The 22,261-nt window shown below is 42.8% G+C and overlaps 1 protein-coding gene and 1 pseudogene across 1 annotated transcript in view; both read right to left on the reverse strand.

The window, feature by feature from the left end:
* Window positions 1-11,170: 11,170 nt before the first annotated feature.
* On the reverse strand, window positions 11,171-15,682 carry LOC122542029 (small ribosomal subunit protein uS17 pseudogene; annotated as a pseudogene).
* A 308-nt stretch (window positions 15,683-15,990) lies between these two features.
* ddx59 (DEAD (Asp-Glu-Ala-Asp) box polypeptide 59) overlaps window positions 15,991-22,261 on the reverse strand; it is a 30,684-nt gene continuing 24,413 nt past the window's right edge. Inside the window, exons 7-8 of the mRNA XM_043680002.2 lie at window positions 18,439-18,567; window positions 15,991-16,475 (exon numbers count right to left, since the gene is read on the reverse strand). Of these exons, the coding sequence (XP_043535937.2) occupies window positions 16,206-16,475; window positions 18,439-18,567 (399 nt within the window). The 3' untranslated portion in view covers window positions 15,991-16,205. The remainder of the gene's footprint in view (window positions 16,476-18,438; window positions 18,568-22,261) is intronic.

Below are 22,261 nucleotides of genomic sequence, written 5' to 3' on the forward strand. Positions count from 1 at the left end.
ACAGATCTGACACAGACAAGAGGATCAGTTAAAAGTTTAGTCCTTTTTGAATGAAATCCCTAATTTGAAAAACATGAAAGAGTCCCTACCAGGTAGCTCGTATTTCCAAGCTAACTGGTCAAAAGACATCATTGTGACCCCCTTAAATAAATCGCCCATGCAAGACACACCCCTAGCTGCCCAGCGTTTAAACCCTGAGCTCATCATCCCAGTTGAAAACCAGGCTTGCCAACTACAGGTGAAAAAAAAGATGTTTTGACAATATTATCTTCACTCTACTGCATTGCCCTCCAGGCTTTAACAGTATTAGGTCGTGGCAATATTCCTTAACTGTCCACATTTTGTCCAGGAACAGGAAGCTAGTGAGGGGGCACCTTGCCGTAGAAGTTTCAATATCTAACCATATTGAAAGTGGTTCTCCACAAGCCCATTCACTCTAATAAGATAAAAGCGAGCTTAGTTGACAATTTTTGATGTCCGGGTGATCCACTCCCTCCAGTCTGTGAGGCAATTGCAATTTAGTAAGGAGCTGCTTACAATGCCAGACAAAAGAGCTGAACCAGCCATTCAGTCTCCTGAACATTTGCCTAGTGAAAATCAAGGGGAACATTCGCATAGGGTACAGTAGACAGGGGAGAATATTCATTTTAATGAGGGCTATCTGACCTAACCAAGAAACCGGAAGTACCTCCCATCTTTGAAGGTCTTGTTTTATTTTGTTGAATAAATGAAAAATTAGCTTTAAACAGCCAATCGAAAACTGGAGTAATGAATATACACAAATAAAGAAAACCCCCCTGTGACCACTTAAAAGGCAATCGAGATTTGCCCTCAAAACCTGGTATTTTCGTAATACACCCATAGGCATAGCCTCTGATTTTGCAAAATTGATCTTGTAACCCGAAAAGGTGCCAAACGAATTGATACACTGTATCAGGTAAGGCACTGAAACACTGAATTAGACAAAAAAAATGAGGATATGTCCGCGTACAACAAAATCTTATGTGATTTTGACCCCACTTCTGGAGCCGATATATTAGGATCTTTACAAATGGCCTCTGCCAGCAGCTTGATCACCAATGTAAAAAACAATGGTGAAAGGGGACAGCCCTGTCAGCTACTCCTAAAGATATTGAAGTTGCTTGATTGCACACCATTGGTGTGAACCACGGCAAGAGGGTACAAAAAGGTACAGCCATTCAACCCATCAAATGCTTTCTCTGCATCTAGAGAGATCTCCAATCCTTGTACAGACTATTGTTGACCCGCTTGAATTACATTCAGTAATCTCCTAACATTATTGGAAGATGTGCGGCCCTTTGTAAAGCCCATCTGGTCCTCTTTAATAATAAGTTTCCAACCTTAACACAAGAGTCTTAGAAAGGATTTTAAAATCAACATTTAAAAGTGAAACGGGCCTATAAGAAGCACAGTCCTCCAGGGCTTTCCCTTTTTTAAGAATAAGAGAGATATTGGCCTCTCTTCAAGATGGCGGGAGGCAATCATGACAGTATGAGTCATTAAACGTGTTGAGTATTGGGCCTGACACTATAGAGTCATAGAGATGTACAGCATGGAAACAGACCCTTCGGTCCAACCCGTCCATGCCGACCAGATATCCCAACCCAATCTAGTCCCACTTGCCACCACCCGGCCCATATCCCTCCAAACCCTTCCCAGCCAAATGCCTCTTAAATGTTGCAATTGTACCAGCCTCCACCACTTCCTCTGGCAGCACATTCCATACCCGTACCATCCTCTGTTTGAAAACGTTGCCCCTTAGGTCTCTTTTATATCTTTCCCCTCTCACCCTAAACCTGTGCCCTCTAGTTTTGGACTCCCCGATCCCAGGGAAAAGACTTTGCCTATTTACCCTATCCATGCCCCTCATAATTTTGTAAACCTCTATAAGGTCACCCCTCAGCCTCCGACGCTCCAGCGAAAACAGCCCCAGCCTGTTCAGCCTCTCCCTATAGCTCAAATCCTCCAAGCCTGGCAACATCCTTGTAAATCTTTTCTGAACCCTTTCCGATAGGAAGGAGACCAGAATTATTCGCAATATTCCAAAAGTGGCCTAACCAATGTCCTGTAAAGCCGCAACATGACCTCCCAACTCTTGTACTCAATACTCTGACCAATAAAAGAAAGCATACCAAATGCCTTCTTCACTATCCTATCTACCTGTGACTCCACTTTCAAGGAGTTACGAACGTGCACTGTAAGGTCTCTTTGTTCAGCAACACTCCCTAGGACCTTACCATTAAGTGTATAAGTCCTGCTAAGATTTGCTTTCCCAAAATGCAGCACCTTGTATTTACCTGAATTAAACTGCCTCACAGCGCCAGAGACCCGTGTTCAATTCCCGCCTCAGGCGACTGACTGTGTGGAGTTTGCACGTTCTCCCCGTGTCTGCGTGGGTTTCCTCCGGGTGCTCCGGTTTCCTCCCACAGTCCAAAGATGTGCAGGTCAGGTGAATTGGCCATGCTAAATTGCCCGTAGTGTTAGGTAAGGGGTAAATGTAGGGGTATGGGTGGGTTGCGCTTCGGCGGGGCGGTGTGGACTTGTTGGGCCGAAGGGCCTGTTTCCACACTGTAAGTAAGTAATCTAATCTAATCTAATCTAATCTAACTCCATCTGCTACTTCTCAGACCATTGGCCCATCTGGTCAAGATCCTGTTGTAATCTGAGGTAACCCTCTTTGCTGTCCACTACACCTCCAATTTTGGTGTCATCTGCAAACTTACAAACTGTACCTCTTATGCTCGCATCCAAATCATTTGAGTAAATGACAAAAAGTAGAGGACCTAGCACCGATGTTTATAAATTCCTTCTAGAATTTGCTGGGAAGTCCATCAGGACCGGGCGCCTTTCCACTCTGAAGCTACTTCACAGCCTCCTGCACCTCTTGCTCTGGATAAGGGGGCATTGAGAAAAGACTCTTGTTCAGGGGCTTACACCCAGAAGCTCCAGATCCTTAAAAAAAGGCTCCATCCTAGCCTACCCATCCTCACAACCTTCAGACTGGTATAATTCAGAGTAACCTCTCAGAAAAGCCACATTAATCATTATAGAATCACATGTTAGGTTTCCAGCACCTTCCCTGATCAATGTAAAGGATTGAGGGGGCACTCTTTTTCCTGGCAAGATATGCTAAGTACTCGCCCGGTTTGTCACCATCCTCAAAAACAGCCTTTGTTTTGCAAAAGTAAGCTCCTTCTTAGCAGCCTGCGTGAGCATGAAGTTCAATGCAGACCGAAACGCTGTGATCCTCTGCAGCTTAGTCAGTGAGAGCCTGTCAAAGTAAGCCTTCTTGGCTACCTTCAGCTGTGCTTCAAGCAGACGTTGCTACTTACCCTTCTGCCACTTTCTACTGGCGGAGTAGGAAATAAGTAACCCTCTGGCATAAGCTTTAGCAGTTTCCCAAAGAATGGACGGGCTACTAGCCGAACTTGAATTATTGGAGAAATACTCCACATTTACTATCCTTAAAGATAAAGGAACAGGTCATTAGCCATAACCTTCTGCAGTAACATTTAGACTCCAGGGAGGAAGAACTTGAATTACAAATCACTAAGTCTTAATAAAAGAAAATCCACAGAACATAAAAACTACACAATCTAAAACCACTGCAGTTAACAAACCTACACAACTATCAAAGGCTGTATACAATAAAAACTAGAAAAAAACGTTTAAAGTGCCAATGGCCCTGGTTGGGGGATTCACCCCCTGACCAAAGGGGACACCTACACACCCCAAAACCCAACTTTGCGCCCTACCGCCAATGCAGCAACCAGGACATTTTAATACCTGAACTGGCCTTAAACTGCCTGTAAATAGGCATCTAGCCATCCCAACCATTTTCTCTCCTCCTCGCTAGAGCCACACCGCAAACACAAGCAACAAAAAAAACAAAACAGAATAACAATGTGAACAAAGAAGTTTAAAAAGTGAATAGTAAGTAAGTACCCCATCCATCTCCTGGTATAGCTTAATTTAGAAGTTAAAAGTAAATATCCCATCCATCCTAGAGCATAGTTTAACCCAGATTATCACCAAAAAAAAGTTAAGGAAACCCCAACGTGACTTCCCTTCTTTTAAAAAAAAGACATATCTAGATAATGCTATTATCTGTACATATTAAATCGTTCAGACTAAGTTAATTTGTCCACAAAGTCTCTTGCCTTCTCTGACGAGTCAAACGAGTGTATGGATCCATTAAAGTTAATCTGAAGCACCGCTGGGTACCTTAGAGAGTACTGGATCGTGAGCTCCCTCAGTCTTTTCTTAATGCCATCATAGGATTTCCTTTTCTGGATCAGCACCACTGAGAAGTCCTGGAAAAAAATTATCCTAGAGCCCTCGTAAACTAAGGTCTTCGGATCCTTCCCCTGGATTCTGGAAGCTTCCACAATTCTCTGCTTGTCTGTATAATTATGGAAACGCACCAGGATAGGGCGAGGACGCTGGTCTAGACCCGATCTCCGTGCCATGACCCGGGGAGCTCTCTCAATCTTCAGACGTCCCATTCCAACCTCCAAGTTAAGGAATTTTGGCAGCCAATCCTCAATAAATTCCACAGACCGCTCACCTTCCTTCCCCTCCAGCAAACCAACGATCCGAATATTTTTCCAACTGCCCCTGTTCTCGAGATCATCATCCTGGTCAAGCAAATTATGGACCTGCCTCTCAGGGCCTGGATCTTATTCTTGGAGGGATCAGTCTCAGCTTCCATCACTGTGACCCTGCGATCGACCCCGTCCGACGTTTTCCCGATGTCTCCCAGCTGCTGTTCGTGCTTTTGCAGCATAATAGAGATCGGGGCCAGCTTCTCTTCGATTTGCTTACCTAGCATCTCGCAAGATTTTGCAAGCTCCAAGACCAGGGCCTGGTAAGAAATCGAGTCTGAGGGTCCTGTAGGTTGGGCCGCGGCCCCCACATCGGGCAAACCTGCTCCCTTCTTAGCCATCCCTGGACGGCGAAAATGCAGGTAAGTACCTTCTTAGGACTTTGTAGGACTCTGTGACTTTTTCAGAGTCCGAGAATACTGTGATGACCTGGGTAGGGTGGGTTAGGTCTTTGTTCGCCTGTGGTGTGGAGCTCTGCAAAGTGATCTTCCTGAATCACCGCCATCTTGGATCCCCCTGCCATATTTTTTACTGGCATGGTTAGTGACATTTCATAGATGAATGTCTTAGCACTAACCACTAGTACGCCAATATTGACCCAGAACTTCTAAACTGCATGAGGATATAATGAGGAAGGACAGCTGAGAGGAAAAGAAAGCAGTTAAAATCACTGATACTTTGAAATGAATACTCTTGGTGTTGCAGCAGTACCATTTTGGAATATATGAGATGAGTCAGACCAATATATGTCATTTTCCTTCTGGGTCTGTGCCCATTGGGATTGGGATGAGGAGAAGGGGAGAAGGTGAGGTGCAGGGAGTGAAGTATTGTTGGAGGAATGAAGGGCAAGTGTAGAAGTAAAAAGAGAGTGAGCAGAAGGATAAAGGGAATTATTGGATGGGTGAGAGAACACAGAGAATGAAAGACAAGGTGAGGAGGTGGAACAGCAGATACAAAAGATGAATGGTGTAGCAAGGGGAAAATACAAGTGTGGAGTAAGATGACAGCAAGTGTGTGCAACAAAATGGGTGTGGTCAACTTGGATGAGTTGGACCAAAGGGTCTGTTTTCATGCTGTACATCTCTCTGACTTTATAAGTAGGATGATGATAGATGGAAATGAGCTGAGAGAGGCTGACAGTGGATTGAAGAGAAGAGGGTGGCAGAGTGAGAAAGAGAAACAGAATGAGATGAGCGGAAGGGAGGAGGGCTGTGTACAGATTGAGAGGTGTAACAGAGCAAAGGAGGATGGGAGGAAAAGAGATACAGAGTGATGAGAGAGGGAAGGAATAAAAGTTGGGAGGAAGAAGACACGGTGGATAAGTGGGATGGAGTGTTAGTTGGTTGTGTGAAATTTGTAGATCCTGTATTGATAGGAATTTTCCTAGTTTATTTTCCCATTTCTTATCACATTTTCTCTGGAACAAGCCAATTTCCATACAGCCTGGAAGTGCTTATAAACTAAATCACAATTTCAGTTCCAAAAATCCCATCTCTCTGGCTATGTCCTTGCTGTGTGGCACTCAGTCAACTGGTCATTTGTTGGAGGTTATTTGCTATTTAACCCTAGTTTATTGAAGTGCAGTCTGTATCCACATTTTATTATAAAACGCCACAGATGCTGGAAGTCTGAAATAAAAATAGAAACTGCTGGAAACACTTAGCAGGTCAACCCAGTATCCAGTTCTGTGACTTTCAATTATCAGGACACAGACCTGAATCTTTAACCTGGAGTGAATTGCCAGCATTTTCTATTTTCATGTTACATTAGTCCAATGTTTGCTGGAGTGGATGCATCACTGACTGATTTCACTTTGAAATGACAGGGAAATGAGAACTGATTAGTTGCTGCCTCCCAAATTAAACTGCAGCCTCCCAGTACAGTCAATAGCCCTGCAATGCAGGAGCGTTTTATTTAGAAAGGAAATTTTACAGGATTGCATTTCAGTGCTTTACAGAAAAAGATGTTGACTGCTACTTAGATCAAGTGATCTAAAGATATAATAAACAACAGGATCATAAATATAATACCTACTCTATAATCTAAATCTGCATACCCAGATTAGGGAAGGGATTATTCTACATTGATGTTGGAAACTAGTGTTGTGAACTTTGTCACCTTGTGATTATGCTGAGGGGTGACCTTACAGAAGTTTACAAAATCATGAGGGGTATGGATAGGGTGAATAGGCAAGGTCTTTTTCCCAGGGTAGGGGAGTCCAAATCTAGAGGACATAGGGTTAAGGTGAGATGGGAAAGATTTAAAACAGAGGGTGGTGCAAGTATGAAATGAGCTACCAGAGGAGGTGGTGGAGGCTGGTACAGTTACAACATTTAAAAGGCATCTGGATGGTTACACGAATAGATAGGGTTTAGAGGGATATGGGCCAAATACTGGCAAAGGGACTAGATCAGTTGAGATATCTGGTTGACATGAAAACGTTGACGGAAGGATCTGTTTCCACTCTGTACAACTCTGACTCTGTGCGATAAAACAATCAAATCCTTTATAACAGAGGACAGAAAACTCATTTTGTTTTGTTTGCTCAGCCTCACATTTGTCTTTTTAATTTTTGAGTCATAATTACGCAGCATGGAAACAGACCCTTGGGTCCAACTTGACCGTACCATCTAGATATCCTAAACTGGTGTAGTCCCATTTACTAGCATTTGGTCCATATTCCTCTAACCCCTTACTATTTATGTATCCATCTTTTTAAATGCTTTGTAGATGTTGTAACTATACCCACCTCCACCACCTCCTCTGGCAGCTTGTTCCAACAGCTTCTGTTTTAAATTTTTCCCTCTCACCTTAAAAACCTATGCCCTCTAATTTTGGGCTCCCTTATCCTGAGAAGAGGACCTTAGATTTTCACCCTCTCCATGCCCCTCATGATTTTATACACCTCTATAAGGTCACCCCTCAACATGTCTGGAGGACAATAGTTGCCTGGTGCATTCTCCATGTCATTGCCTCAACTAATTACAGCCAACTCGCCAACCAATCAGCATCATCTGTTTAAATATTATAAATTGTTGTTTCCCCTTGGGATTTGGTGCACTTCTGCTGCTGTCCTGAACAGTGCAATACGAATAGCTTCAACAGTCTTTTATAAGTCTTTTTTTCCTTTATTGGCTGAGCCAGCAATGTCCACATCCTATGAATGAGTAAATGAAAAAGAAAATAGAAAATGCTGGAAATACGCAAGAAATCAGACAGTGTCTGTGGAGAGGGAAAAACAATTAATATTTTGCATGAATTACTTTTTCCTCAGATCTACTCTGATGAAATGTTATTGACCAGCAACACTAATTACTGATTACTTCCAGTATTGTGTGATTTTATTTCACATTTACAGCGTCTGCAGCGTTTTATCTGGAGGTGGAATCACCTCGCAGTCTACTCTGCAAAGTGTGTGCCTGCCATTTTGTATCACCTTTAGAGAGTTAACTAATCTGATTTGGATTTACTATGTTTGCTGTCAGATAATGGCATCGCCACCAACAAATTCAGTCTTTACACTCTCAGACAGGAGCTTGTACTGCTTGTTCATCTCTGCTGCAGTTTCATGATTTGTCAGCAATACAGTTTGGTAAAACTTACAAATATGTTGCAATAGAAGTGTGTTAGTTGTTTTACAAATTTATGTTTCCAATAATATTTTACTTGCAAGTTTGTCTTTACAGTAGTATCTCTGTTCTCGATTTCTTTTTCCCTCCTGCTCTTTTCACATTCCTTTGGGTGGAAGCTGATGAGTGGGTAGGATAGTGTCACAGGGTAGTGGGGAAACTAAGAGATATGAAGATCAAAGGTCACATTTCCTGGTGGTGCTGTCAGCTGTAGCTTAGATTGGGAAGGGAGCAACTCAGTGCTGAAATCTGGCAGAAATTCAGCGAGGGTTGACAAGACTTACATTCGTATAATACTTGTCGTGACCACCCAAAATCTCAAAGCACCTTATAGCCAATGTACAGTCAGTTCTGATATAACGCGTTGGTTCCATTCTCATGCAATCTCACATTATAAGAAAATAGCACAGCAGCTGTGCCATTTAAACTAATAAATCATGTTATAACCATTACAGGTAAAGAAAGTTCACATTCTACAATTCTTCAATCACATGAAGCCAATTCGCATTGAAGAAACACATATTAGGGCAGAACCAACTGTACTTTTGAAATGTGGGAGAAGAGGCAGCTAATTTGCACAACAAACTTCTACAAACTGCCAAGTGATAGTGAACAGTTAATGAGTTTGTGATGTTGATTGAAGGATAAATATTGACCAGGACATCAGGGACAACTCTCCACTTTTCAAAATAATTTTAAATCCATCTGAATGGTCAGATAGGCTTACTGTCTCCTCAGAATGACTACACCTCCCATAGAACAGCAGTGTCAATATCTTTACTTTGGTGATCAAGCCACAGAGTTTTACATTGCAGAAAGATTCCCATCAGCCATCACATTTATGCTGGTCTCCAAGCACCGAATTACTCTAGTCCCATTTTCCAGCACTCAGCCCATAGGCTTATTCAAACAATCATCGAAATGCTTTTTAAATGTTGCGATACGTCCCACCTCTATCATCCTTTCAGACAGTGAATTCCAGATACCTATTCACCTTTGGATGAAAAAGATTCCTTAAATCCAATTGAAACTTCCTACTCTTTACCTTAAACCTATTCCCCTTATTTATTGATCCATCCACTTAGGGGAAAAGTTTCTCCCGACTTACACCCCTCATAATTTTATACACCTCAATTACGCTCCCCTCTGTCTTCTGCTCTAAGCAAAGCAATTTCAGTCTATCTGGTCTCTTTTCTTTGAAACACTCTAACCCAGGCAACATTCTGGTGAGTCTTGTCTGTATCCTCTTACTTGAAATCACATTCTTTCTATAGTGTGGCAACCAGAACTGCATCCAGTATTCCAGCTGTACCCTAACTAACATCTTATACAGCTCAGTTGATCTTCCTGCTCATGAATTCAGTGCCTCGACCAATAAAAGAAAGTATCCAACCTGACTTAATCACCTCATCAGTCTGTCCTGTTCCCATCAAGGATCTGTGAATGCGAACCAAGGTCCTCTGTATTTCCTAGGGTCCTACCATTCATCAACTACACTCTTGCCTTGTTAGTCCTCCCAAAATGCATCACCTCACACTTTCCAGAATTGAATTTCATTTAAAATGTATAATTCAGCCTATCGATATCATCTTGAAGTATTCTTCCTATTATTTACCACATCACAAATTTTTGCATAATCTGCAAATTTCTGTTCAAACCTACCTTCATTTCCACATCATTCATGTACGTCACAAGTAGAAATGGACCCAGCAGCAAACTCTGTGTAATGCCACTGGACACAGGCTTCTCTTCCAGTCCCTAAAATAACCTTCGATCATCACCTCCTCCTTTGCCACTCAGGCAGTTTAAGATCCAGTTTATCAAATTGCCCTGGATCCCAAGGGCTGTCATCTTCTTGAGCAGTCTTCCAAGCGAATTCTTGTCAAAAGCCTCTTTGAAGCCCATGTATACTCTATCAAATGCACTACCTGAATCTACATACCTAGTCACCTTCTCAAAAAACTCAATCAAGCCTGTCAGACAATCTGTCTCTGACAAAATAAAACTGACTATTCTTCATTAATCCTTGCCTCTCCAAGTTTCACACAGCTGAAATATAACAGATTATAACAAATGAAACAATTGAGATAGTACCACAATGTTTTGATTACTGGCTAGCCAAGTTTCACAGAATGAACATGGGTGGCAAGACAACCAGAGCTAAAATTAACAGTTTTCCCAAGAGCATTAAAACCAATCAATCCAAATCCTGGGATGCATGAAAATGCCCTCATCATCTTTTTGATTTACTGAAACATCACGTACACTTCTAAAGCCTGGACACAATGAGCCCAGCAGACAAGAATATACAAACTAGCTCCTATTTCAGGAGGCCTCTGGCAGAAGCGGAGGAGATGGATTTTACATTGCAGAAGTGAATCAGGCTGGAGAAAGTTTCTCTTTCTATTCTTTAAGAAGAAATGTCCAGTAACAAAACTAACTATAAAGAAACATCAAGCAACCAAGAACTTAAAAGATAACTGCAATGTTCATAACTGCTGATAATCAAGTAACACAACAAATTAATCATGATGTTAGCTTAAAATCTTGCATCTCCAGGACATCCAATGAACTCTAAAGGGTACAATTCTTTTGTTTTGTTGGAATTGGACATTATCTTCTTTCAACTTTGCATGTGTGTTTTTGTAAGAAAGGCTTGAAGTCATGTCATTATTAATTTTCTTGGGATTAGCAAGTAGTAAACCCGATTTTTAACTCACTAAAACCTCATGATTGGCAGAGTGCTACAACACAGTTCAATTGGTATAGATGCTTGCTAAAAAAAAAAATTAAAACATTTTTGTGACCAAATGGGAGGCTGAAAAGAGAGGAGCCATTTCATTCTTCCTCACCTGTTCTTTTTTTCCCCTCAGTTCTTTGATACTTGATTGTGATTGATTCATTTAATAATCATATTCAAAATTTCTGGAATTGTTTCTTTGCTTCTGCAACTTTGGTGACCTTGAGATGTACAGACTTACTGAGAGGCCAATACCTGTACTCCCCCACAGTCATACCATCCCCATTTTGTATATCTCTGAAGGAGGGCTGTAGGTGCACAGACATGTCCTTGTGTCATGTCTCAAAGCAATTGTACTTCCTGATGTAAGCAGGAATAACAGTAGTCCACTGCATTTTCATCTTCGTCACAACACGTGTTAGAATTCAGCCCCAGATTGACACACTCCCAGTGAATGAACATTTCTTGTCGATGTAGGTGGGGTCTTGAAACAGGCTACATTATAGTCGTGGTGAGAGAGCTTCTCCTTGCTGCTGTCACTCCTGAGTGCTCACTTTTTGATCTGGAAGATGGTGGACTGTGTCTGGTAAGCCCTCTCAGTCTGGGCAGCACAGACACTGCTGTCTTACAGCGCCAGGTTCAATTCCAGCTTTGGGTCATTCTCCCCATGTCCCCATGGGTTTTCTGCGGGTACTTCAGTTTCATCCCACAGTCCAAAGATGTGCAGGTTAGGTGGATTAGAGTCAAAGAGAAGTACAGCAAGGAAATAGACGCTTCAGTCCAACTATTGGCTATTCTAAATTGCCCATAGTGTCCAGGGATGTGCCCTTTGGGTGGATTTGCCATGGAAAAATGAGGGGTTATAATGGGTTAGGAATGGGCTGGGATGCTCTTTGGAGTGTTGGTGTGAACTTGGTGGGCCAAATGCCCTACTTCCACACTGTAGAGATTCTAAGGTTGTCCACGATTTTGCAGTTATAGGATCATAGAGTTTTATGGTACAGAAGGAGGCCATAGTGTCTGTACCAGCTCTGAAAGAGCTACCCAGCTAGTTCCACTCTCCAGCCCAATCTCCATAGCCCTCAAACTTAATCCCTTTCAAATAATATATTCAGCTCACTTCTGAAACCTCCTATGCAATCCACCTCTATCACTTTCCCAAATAGTATATTCCAAATCCTAACAACCCTCGAGTAAAGAAGATTTTCCTCATCTCACTCCTAGCCCTGTTGTTGACAATCTTTAAGTGACTTCGAGTTACTGACATACAAACTAGTGGAAATAGAATATCTTTCTTTACCCTTCCAAAATTGTTAATAAATTTTGAACACCTCAATAAAGTCATATCTTAATCTTCTCTGCTCCAAGGACAACAAGCCCAACTACAGTCAATTGAGAACACAGTTCAGTTCATCATGCAAACCAGCCTCCCATCCATGGAGGCGAAACTGAATACTTCAGATGCTGGAGATTAGAGTCAAGAGTGTGGTGCCGGAAAAGCACAGCAGCTCAGGCATCATCAGAGGAGCAGGAAAATGGACGTTTTGGGCAAATACGCTTCATCAGGAATAAGGCTTGGAGTTCATGGATGGAGAGATAAATGGGAGGGGTGGGGCTGGGGTAAGGTAGCTGAGAGTGCGATAGGTGGATGGAGGAGGGGGTAATGTTGATAGGTCGGAGGGGAGGGTAGAGTGGGTAGGTGGGAAGGAAGATGGACAGGTAGGACAGGTCATGAGGGCAACCCTGAGCTGGAGGAGGAGTTAAAGTGTTCGGCCACAATGCAGCAGGGTTGATTGGTGCGGGTGTCCCGGTGAGGATATAATACAGCAGGGGACCATTGTAGTTAGGAGGAGAGTGTAGCCCTGAGCTGACGCAGGGCTTGAGAATATAATACAGAGGGTTCCTTTGCAGTTCTGAGAGAGTGTGACACCCACATTAATCAACCCCACCGCCCCGTGGCCAAACATTTTAACTCCCCCTCCCACTCTGCCAAGGACATGCAGGTCCTGGGCCTTCTCCAACGCCACTCCCTTACCACCCAATGCCTGGATGAAGAATGCCTCATCTTCTGTCTCAGGACCCTCCAACCCCATTGCATCAATGTAGATTTCACCAGTCTCCTCATTTCCCGTCCCTCCACCTTATCCCAGTTCCAACCTTCCAGCTTAGCACTGCCCTCATGACCTGTCCATCTTCCTTCCCATCTATCCTCTCCCCCTCCTCTCCGACCTATCACCATTACCCCCACCTCCATCCACCTATCGCATTCTCAACTACCTTCCCCCAAGCCCCACCCCACCCCCTCCCATTTATCTCTTAATCTCCGAGGCTCCCACCCTCATTCCTGATGAAGGACCTTTGCTCGAAACATTGATTTTCCTGCTCCTCGGGTGCTGCCTGACCTGCTGTGCTTTTCCAGCACCAAAGTCTTGACTCCCAAGTATTGACTCTATCTATACATCCCGCTGCATCAGGAAAGCAACAAGCGTAATCTAAGACCCCTCTCACCCCACTTATACTCTCCTCCACCCTCCTTTGTCAATCAGAAGATATAAAAGTTTGTATACATGTATGAAAAGCTTCTTCCCTCTGTTGTCGGCCTTTTAAATGGACTTAATGTTAATCTCTCTCTGCATCTTGGCTGCTATAACATTGTATCCTGTACTCGTTACCCTGATCACACTTTTAAATGTGCCTTGGTACATATGACAATAATAAATCATATCAAATCTCTCGAATCTTTCCTTGTATATAAAATCCTTCATTTCTGGTACCATTCTAGTATATCTTCTTTGAACTCTCTCCAGGGTTTTAACATCCTTTAATAAGGCATCCAGAACCGAACACAACACTCCAAATGTGGTTTGACCAACGATTTGTAGAGATGTAGCATCACATTCTTGCTTTTACTGGTAAGATTTTTTAATAATGGCCATGTCAATCAACTCAGATTTGGATTCAATGCAATCTGTCACAGGATAATAAGTTTTCTCCAATCGTTTGTGATAAGCAACGAAACAGCATGTGTTTCAGGCCACCTGACCTAGTTGCTAATGACCCTTTATCCATCTTCAGCAGATAAACTGACAACCACAGAACCAATGCAAAATGGAAAGTTTGAGAAATGGAACTGACAAACTGACAGTTACTTCAGCAGTGGTCCTGGGTCACATTGTTGAGGAGGAGAGGAAACACCTATTATGCATCAGCATGCCACAGTCGACCCTCATGAGATCATGATTGATGCCAAAGTGTCACTGGATAGCTCAAACAAGAAGCATGCAATTCTGCACTTTTATAAGTGCAAACATATTGGGAAAAAATAGACAGTGGTGGAGGCAGTCTCAGTGAAACAAAGGGAGTATTAAATGCATAGGTTGACTTATCGTAAACTTGCAGGGGGCCTTCCTGGACCTCTCCATCTCTGTTAATGATGATCGACTTGATACTGACATTTTTTACGAACCCACCAACTCCTACCGCTACCTGGATTACACCTCTTCCCACCCTACCTCCTGCAAAAATGCCAGCCCGTATTCCCAATTCCTCCGCCTCTGCAGTATCTGCTCCCAGGAGAACCAGTTCCACCACAGAACACACCAGTGGCCTCCTTCTTTAGAGACCATAATTTCCCTTTCCACGTGGTAGAAGATGCCCTTCAACGCCTCTCATCCACATCCCGCACCTCCGCCCTCAAATCCCACCCCTCCAACTGTAACAAGGACAGAACCCTCCTGGTGCTCACCTTCCACCCTACCAACCTTTGCATAAACCGCATCATCTGCCGACATTTCCGCCACCTCCAAACAGACCCCACCACCAGAGACATATTTCCCTCCCCACCCCTTTCTGCTAAAACCATTCCCTCTATGACTACCTGGTCAGGTTCACACCCTCCAACAACCCGCCCTCCCCTGCCACCGCAGGAATTGCAAAACCTGCACCCACACCTCCTCCCTCACCTCCATTCAAGGCCCCAAAGGAGCCTTCCACATTCATCAAAGTTTTACCTGCACATCCACCAATGTCATTTATTGTATCCGTTGCTCCTGATGCGGTCTCCTTTTCCTTGGGGAGACTGGACACCTCCTCACGGAGCGCTTTAGGGAACATCTCTGGGACACCCGCACCAATCAACCACACTGCCCCATGGCCCAACATTTCAACTCCCCCTCCCCCGAGGACATGCAGGTCCTGGGCCGCCTCCACCGCCACTCCCTCACCATCCAATGCCTGGAGGAAGAATGCCTCATCTTCCGTCTTGGAACACTTCAACCCCAGGGCATCAATGTGGACTTCACCAATTTCCTCATTTCCCCTCCCCCCACCTTACCCCAGTTCTAAACTTCCAGCTCAGCACCATCCTCATGACCTGTCACCTCCCTTTCCACCTCTCCGCTCCACCATCCCCTCTGACCTATCACCTCCATTCACCTATTGTACTCTTTGCTACCTTCTCCCCAGGCCCACCACAAACCCCCCCCCCCCTTCAATTTATCTCTCCAACCTGGAGGTTCCCTGCCTCCATTCCTGATGAAGCGCTTATGCCGGAAACGTCGATTCTCCTGCTCCTCGGATGCAGCCTGACTTGCTGTGCTTTTCCAGCACCACTCTAATCTAGATTTATCATAAACTTGCTGCAATTGTTCAGCACAGGATACTTACCCAAGTGCTGCCCTAGTGCCCATCTCATAGCTGTAAGCAAACTGAAACACTACTGATTCTGCTTTTACACAACGTACATTCCCTGAAGTAACTCCACCAATCAATTCATGCAACTTCTGCGTCTGTTTACATATGTGCACATACAGCTTTGTTCAGATTCCAGCTCCAAGATGCATTATAGCTCCTCCAATGCGATCTGTTATTGCACACATATTGCCTTTTTCTCTGTGTGTTACTGTCGGTCAGATAACATCCCACCCTCAGATAGATAGTGAATTATAAGCTCAACAGTTTGGAACCACTCGTCCTTTCAACAAATAAACAGAAGCAGTTTGTAAATTATCAGCAATATATTTATTTACAGCATTAGACAAGTATACACACCTCATACAGAATACTTAAAAACATCATTTTAATTATATCCCTCTGCCCGGTTTTGTGTAATGTGGTATGCCTGTACCCGGATTCAATGCAACAATGGTGGAGCAATGGAAAATGAACCCAGAGACAAGGAGCCCAGCCTGTCCTCTCACCACAGGTCACAGCTTATCGTTTCTGCAGCGCACACCGGTCGTGCTTTCTGATGATATCAATCAGACTCTTCCCAGTCACCACATCTTGCTGTGCTCGCTGCTTGTTTCTCAGTTGTTCTCTACGCTGTTGCTCATTTAAATAGGGCGAGTTAAGGAGCTGTGGAGGCAGCAGTGTACCTGTCGGCTTCACCCGTCTCACCAATTCCAAGAAATGCTTGCTGCTGCTATTATTCACAAAGGTGATTGCTGTTCCCTGGTGACCCAACCGTCCTGCTCTCCCCACCTGGAAAAAATAAGCATGTTTGAGAAAACCATTCATTTACGATGTGCACCTGTCGCTATGGGCTGAATGGAAACAAGATAAAAGCATGTCTAATGTCAAAGCTGCTGTTTCATTTAAAGATTTATCCCTATTCAGCCGTGACTCATTTGCTGGAGCTCTCATCCCCTTGTCTTAAAGTTGTGGGTTTAAGTCCCACTCCAGAAAGATGAGCACAAAAATCTACACTGACACTTATAGCAATACCGAGTGAATGCTATTCGAGATGATTTCAGAGGAAATATTAAATCTGTCTGCTCTTTTAATGGATGTAAAAGGTCCACTGACAATATGTTGAAGAGGAGGTGGGGAGTTCTCCCCAGTGTCCTGGGAAATTTTCATCCTTCAATCAACATCACAAAAACAGATTATCTGCTCATTACCACAGTGCAGTTTGAGAGATCTTGCATGGACAAACTGGCTATCATGTTTCCGAGATAACACAGTGATTATTAATGATCTCAGCAGAAACCAATCTTTTTTTTTAAAAAGAACAATCTGATAATTCAGGTATTTACTAAAAGAATGAAACTACAAGGTTCACAGTTTAAATCAAAATATTTTTCCTAAATGAAACAAGAACATTATTATTAACTACAGAATTACCTTAAAGATATTTAAAATACAATGAAGCAGTCACTTATTCTCTAAACTGAATGTAAAACTTCCTTCTTCACCCATTTGACTGACTCAAACTCTAATCAGATGCTCATCAAAAACAGGAAGATCAATGACTACTGTTCGAGATTTGTACAAGGATCTTCCCCTTATTTTCAGCACTGTTGTCTCTTCAAGACTCCAACCTCACCGTCTCCTTACACAATTGTAAACCCGCTGTTCAACACGTTACCTTGTATGACAATACTATGACTTTAACAAGTGTATTTTGTCCTGAATGAGTTTTTTTTTTTAAAATGAAGAGAGTTTGAGACAGAGGCTGTGAGCGGTGTGTTCCAGTCCAATAAATGGCTCCAGAGGCTTTGGGATTTTTTTTAAGAAGTTGGAACAATGGAAGCAGCTGGAATGGGTGGAGCCAGGTTGCCACAGAAGCTGAGGTTTAGATTAGTTTTCAGTAGATATTGAAGTTTTGACCCTGGTTGTGGAAGCTGCTATATCTTTCTCTACAGCTAAAAGCTTGGGTTTCCGTCTCACATGTGATTCTGGCAGCAGAAAATCTGTTTTACTGCCTTTGCCAAGGGAATGTTTATGGAAGGTTACTATATTTAACTACTAAACAGCAACTGTTCCAATCTACTATTCTGTGAAGTTTTCCAATAGAGTCGTTCTTCCAATTCTTCTTTCTTTTGTTTGTATTTTAACTGCGGGGCAAGAATAAAGAATGTTTTGCTAAAAGCCGAATAGTGTGACCAATTGAATTACGTCGGGAATGCAGCACCTTACACTTGCCTTTATATACAGGTTGTTCTGTTACAACTCATGTTTCATGAATGCAAATTCGGTGTAATGCCATTGACAAATTGGGGACACTTTATAAAGTGCGAACTTTTAAAACATGTGTTGGCTGTAACACGATTACATTACCAACACTTTAAGCACCGTTGCTAAAGCACGATTTATCTATAACATGAGGGTGCATAAGAATGCAACCATCGCATTACAGAAGAACTACCTGTATGACAAAAGTTAGTGTCTAGGCCATCTCCTTGATATATCTACAGGATGTTTATCGCCTGATCCATTACACAATTTAGAAATGTCTGGTTTCTAGTATTCTTTAACTCTTGCATCTAATACTCTCTTTCTTCTCAGCTTGGCTAACCATAGAAATTAAACTTTTTTATTCAGCACATCAGAGTTTTACCTGAATTCTGCATCCTGCATTGTAACAGCTGTGCATTTCACAGTCTGGGACAGTAGGAGGAGGTATGGAAAGGAGATGAAGAATTCACACAGTAAATTTCTCTACCTGATGCACATATTCATCCATGGTAGGCGGCATGTCAAAGTTCACAACCAGTCTGACATTGACGAGGTCCAGTCCTCTGCCGAGGACTCCTGTGCTAACAACAACCTCATAGTCATCTTGAAGCAGACCCTGTAAAACATCACAGCAGCAGACTTTTGGATAACCTGGGATAGGAAAATCAACCCCACCCACATGCACCTCCCTCCCCATAATTTTCACAACCAGCATGAGACTGGTAATGACCAACTGGATCTTGCTAATCCTTGAACAGCGAAGAAATACTAAGGTTTGCTATCAGCCAAGTACAAAAATGGTATGTACCAAGACTATGATTCCAGCAGAGCAAAGCTGGTCAGTTTGATCAGAGACTTGGTTGAATTGCTGCAGCTTTTTTGTTTCTTCATCAGGTGACCAAATGTTACAATTTATATCCTGCTGATACTGAACACTCCCATCACCAACAATATCAGGTCCCATTATCTGGGGCACTGGAGGTTGAGAGTTCAGACCTTACTGAATTGCAAACTTGAATTTAGTGAATCTGGTTATTTTTTTCCTGGCCTCACCTTAAAAGAATGACAGTGAAAGTTGCTGGCTTGGTGTACCTTCAGAGTTTGAATGGATACAACCATGGTAGTAGATGGTATTATGAATCAAACACAGAGTAGATCAAAATCTCACAGAATCTGCCACCTCGAACTGTTCTAGCTTACATGTATTTAGTGGATTCTTTATATCTTCTCCTAGATCATCTTTCGGAGTGCTTCAGTGGGACCTTTCCCATCTGGACATGGATTCAGAAGCACTAGCAACATTCAAAGCGGTGGTAGCAGTGGCAGTGCTTTTCCCTTAGAGTCAGAGGTCAAGTAACAATTCAAACTTCTGGAAGGCAATACAGAAAGGCTTTGGGAATCTGAAGGACAAAATGATTTGGAGTCCAAGTTCAGGATTCTCGACATTCAGTTGGCAGTTAGGAAGGCAAATGTAATTAGATTAGATTCCCTACAGTGTGGAAACAGGCCCTTCGGCCCAACCAGTCCACACCAACTCTCCGAAGAGTAACCCACCCAGCCCCATTTCCCTCTGACTAATGCACCTAATTTAGCGTGGCCAATTCACCTAACCCGCACATCTTTGTACTGTAGGAGGAAACCCACGCAGATATGGGGAGAATGTGCATACTCCATACAGACAGTCGCCCGAGGCTGGAATTGAACCTGGGACCATGGTGCTGTGAAGCAGCAGTGCTAACCATTGAGCCATTGTGCTGCCCCTGTTGACATTTGTTTCAAGAGGGCTAGAAAACACAATCAGAGATTTACTGTTGAGGCTGTATCCAGCTCTGGTCAGACTGTATTTGGAATGTCATGAGCCATTTTGGGCCCCATATCGAAGGAAGGATTTGGAGGGGATCATATGAGGAGCGGTTGAGGACTCTGGCTCTGTACTCGCTGGAATTTTAGAAGGATTGGGGGGCGGGGGGGGGGGGGGGGGGGGGATGTGACTGAAACTTTCAGAATACTGAGAGGCCTAGATAAAAGATGTTTCCACTAGGAGACACTAGCACCCAGGGACACAGCCTCAGGGATGACCCTTTAAAACTGAGATGAAGAGGGATTTATTCAGCAAGAGGGTGGTGACTCTGTGGAACTTAATGCTGCAGAATGCTGCAGAAGCTAAGTCATTGAGTTTATTTAAGCCAGAGCTAGATAGGTTCCTGATTAGTATGGGGATCAAGGGTTAGAGAGAGAAAAGGCGGGGAAAGGGGTTGAGAAACATATCAGCCATGATCAAATGGCAGAGCAGACTTGATGGGCTGAATGGTCTAAATCTGCTCCTACTTAACTATATTAAGTAGGTTGATACTCTGTGCACTACTGAAAGAGTGCTACCTGGTCAAAGGCCCTGATAGGCTTCATTAATGAATTTAAAACAGCCTATGACGCTAAATGCATAGAAGAGCAGAACTTCTCTCCTTGGGGTTCTGGCCAATACATAACCCTCAACCAACATCTCTTATGTGATCATTTATCCTATTGCTGCCTGATGGATCTTGAGCATTTAATTCCTAAGCTTTCTGTATTACAAAGTACAGCTCAAAAATATTTCAGTGACAGTAAAGTACTTTGGGACAATGTGTTTGTAACTGCGTAACAGAAACGTGAATCTTTCTTTCCAGTACCTCACCCAAGTGGCAGTTCTCCAAAATCGTCTATTTCAACATATGTAACAGTGTCTGGCTTTGCTCCATTTCAGTTTATTTGCAGCCTAATTCCTCATCCATGCCTTTGTTAATTCTAGATCTGATGATTCCAATGCACTCCTGACTGTCCCCTCACATTCTGTCCTCCATAAAACCCTAATCTCTGAATGTGTTGACCTAACTGGTTCCCAGTTAAGCAAACTTTAATTTCAAAATTCTTGCCATTCACTCCTACAATAAGATATCTGTACTGCTTTAAACCTGGCCTTTTGAATATTCCCAATTTTAATTCCATACCATTAAAGATTGTGCTTTCAGCCGCCAACGCCCTAAAACTCTGGAATTCCCTCCCTAGACCTCTCCACTGACCTTTCACCTTCAACATGTTTCTTAAAACCTGTCTCTGTGAGAAAGCCTATGGTCGTCTGCCCTATCATTTGATGCTGCTTAGTGGCAAATTTGAGTCATAGTCAGAGTCTACAAAAGAACTAAAAATGAATTAAAAAAAAACACATACTACTGAAATGTAATAATTGTAAGAAATCCACAAGTAAATCTAGAAATAAACTTGAATCTCAGGAGCAGCTGCAAGATCCACGTTGCTCTCAGTCCGCCATTTTAGAATTATAAATTTGCTTTATAATATTCCTATAAAATGTCTTTGGATGTTTTAATTATGTTAACGTCACTATATAAACACGAGCTGTGAACTTAAACAACAGATGACTTGTCTACTGTGTCGTTCAGATGAACAGCATTCAGGAGAATAATCTTTTCTGAACACAGGGTTTGAGATGATACAGGGCACGGGTGGTTGCTAAGAAGTTTGAGCTGCAAAGCTCGGTAAGATAGGAGGCAAATCCACATATTCACTCTAAAGACTATTTTTCTGTATTTTTGATCATGGATTGAAATGGGGTTAAAAATTAAGGATTGTTGAAGGATTACTGCACTTTTTAAAAGCAAGTAACCTGCCACTCATTGTAAGTATTGTTTATACAGCTGTTTGTTCAAGCAGTAGCAGATGCCTAGTTTGCAGATGAGCTGAATCAAGGAATGCAGACGAATAGAGTTATGGCCGGCAACAAGCAGCTGCTTGGTCTATGGACTAGTGACCAGTTATCGATGGCAAAGGCCTTGTGCCTGACAACAACTCAGTGATTGGCTCCCAGGTAGTTGATCAGCCTGGGGGCATGGTCAAGATAGAAGCAATCAGATTTCTGCAAAGGCAGGAGCTGTCTCTTCTCTTTGCAGTAAAAGTCATCTCAAGCCTGAAGATAACCAATTTATTTTTCCCTTTCCAGTAAGCTGTGATTTTTAATTGACATGTCAAAAATCTTTATAACTATGAACCAGTAATAGGTCTTCTGCAAACAGATCTAAGTATCTTGAGAAGGAAGATTACGCAGCAGCATTCCAGTCAGCACAGGAATCATCTCAGCAAACCGTATGGACACGAACCACTGAACTGCCTTCCCAATCTTTCCATCCATTGATATTACGGTTTTCTTTTCCCACTGACTGTATGTGCATATTTGTAGGGGAAGAATTTAAAAGGTGGTTAGAGTTATAACTAGTAGAGATGTAAGTTGACAGTTCATACATTTTTAATCTGTAGTT

This window comes from Chiloscyllium plagiosum, unplaced genomic scaffold (assembly GCF_037043375.1).
Source record: "Chiloscyllium plagiosum isolate Xiang-an unplaced genomic scaffold, Cpla_swu_hap1 HiC_scaffold_33, whole genome shotgun sequence".
In the NCBI taxonomy this organism is placed as follows: domain Eukaryota; kingdom Metazoa; phylum Chordata; class Chondrichthyes; order Orectolobiformes; family Hemiscylliidae; genus Chiloscyllium; species Chiloscyllium plagiosum.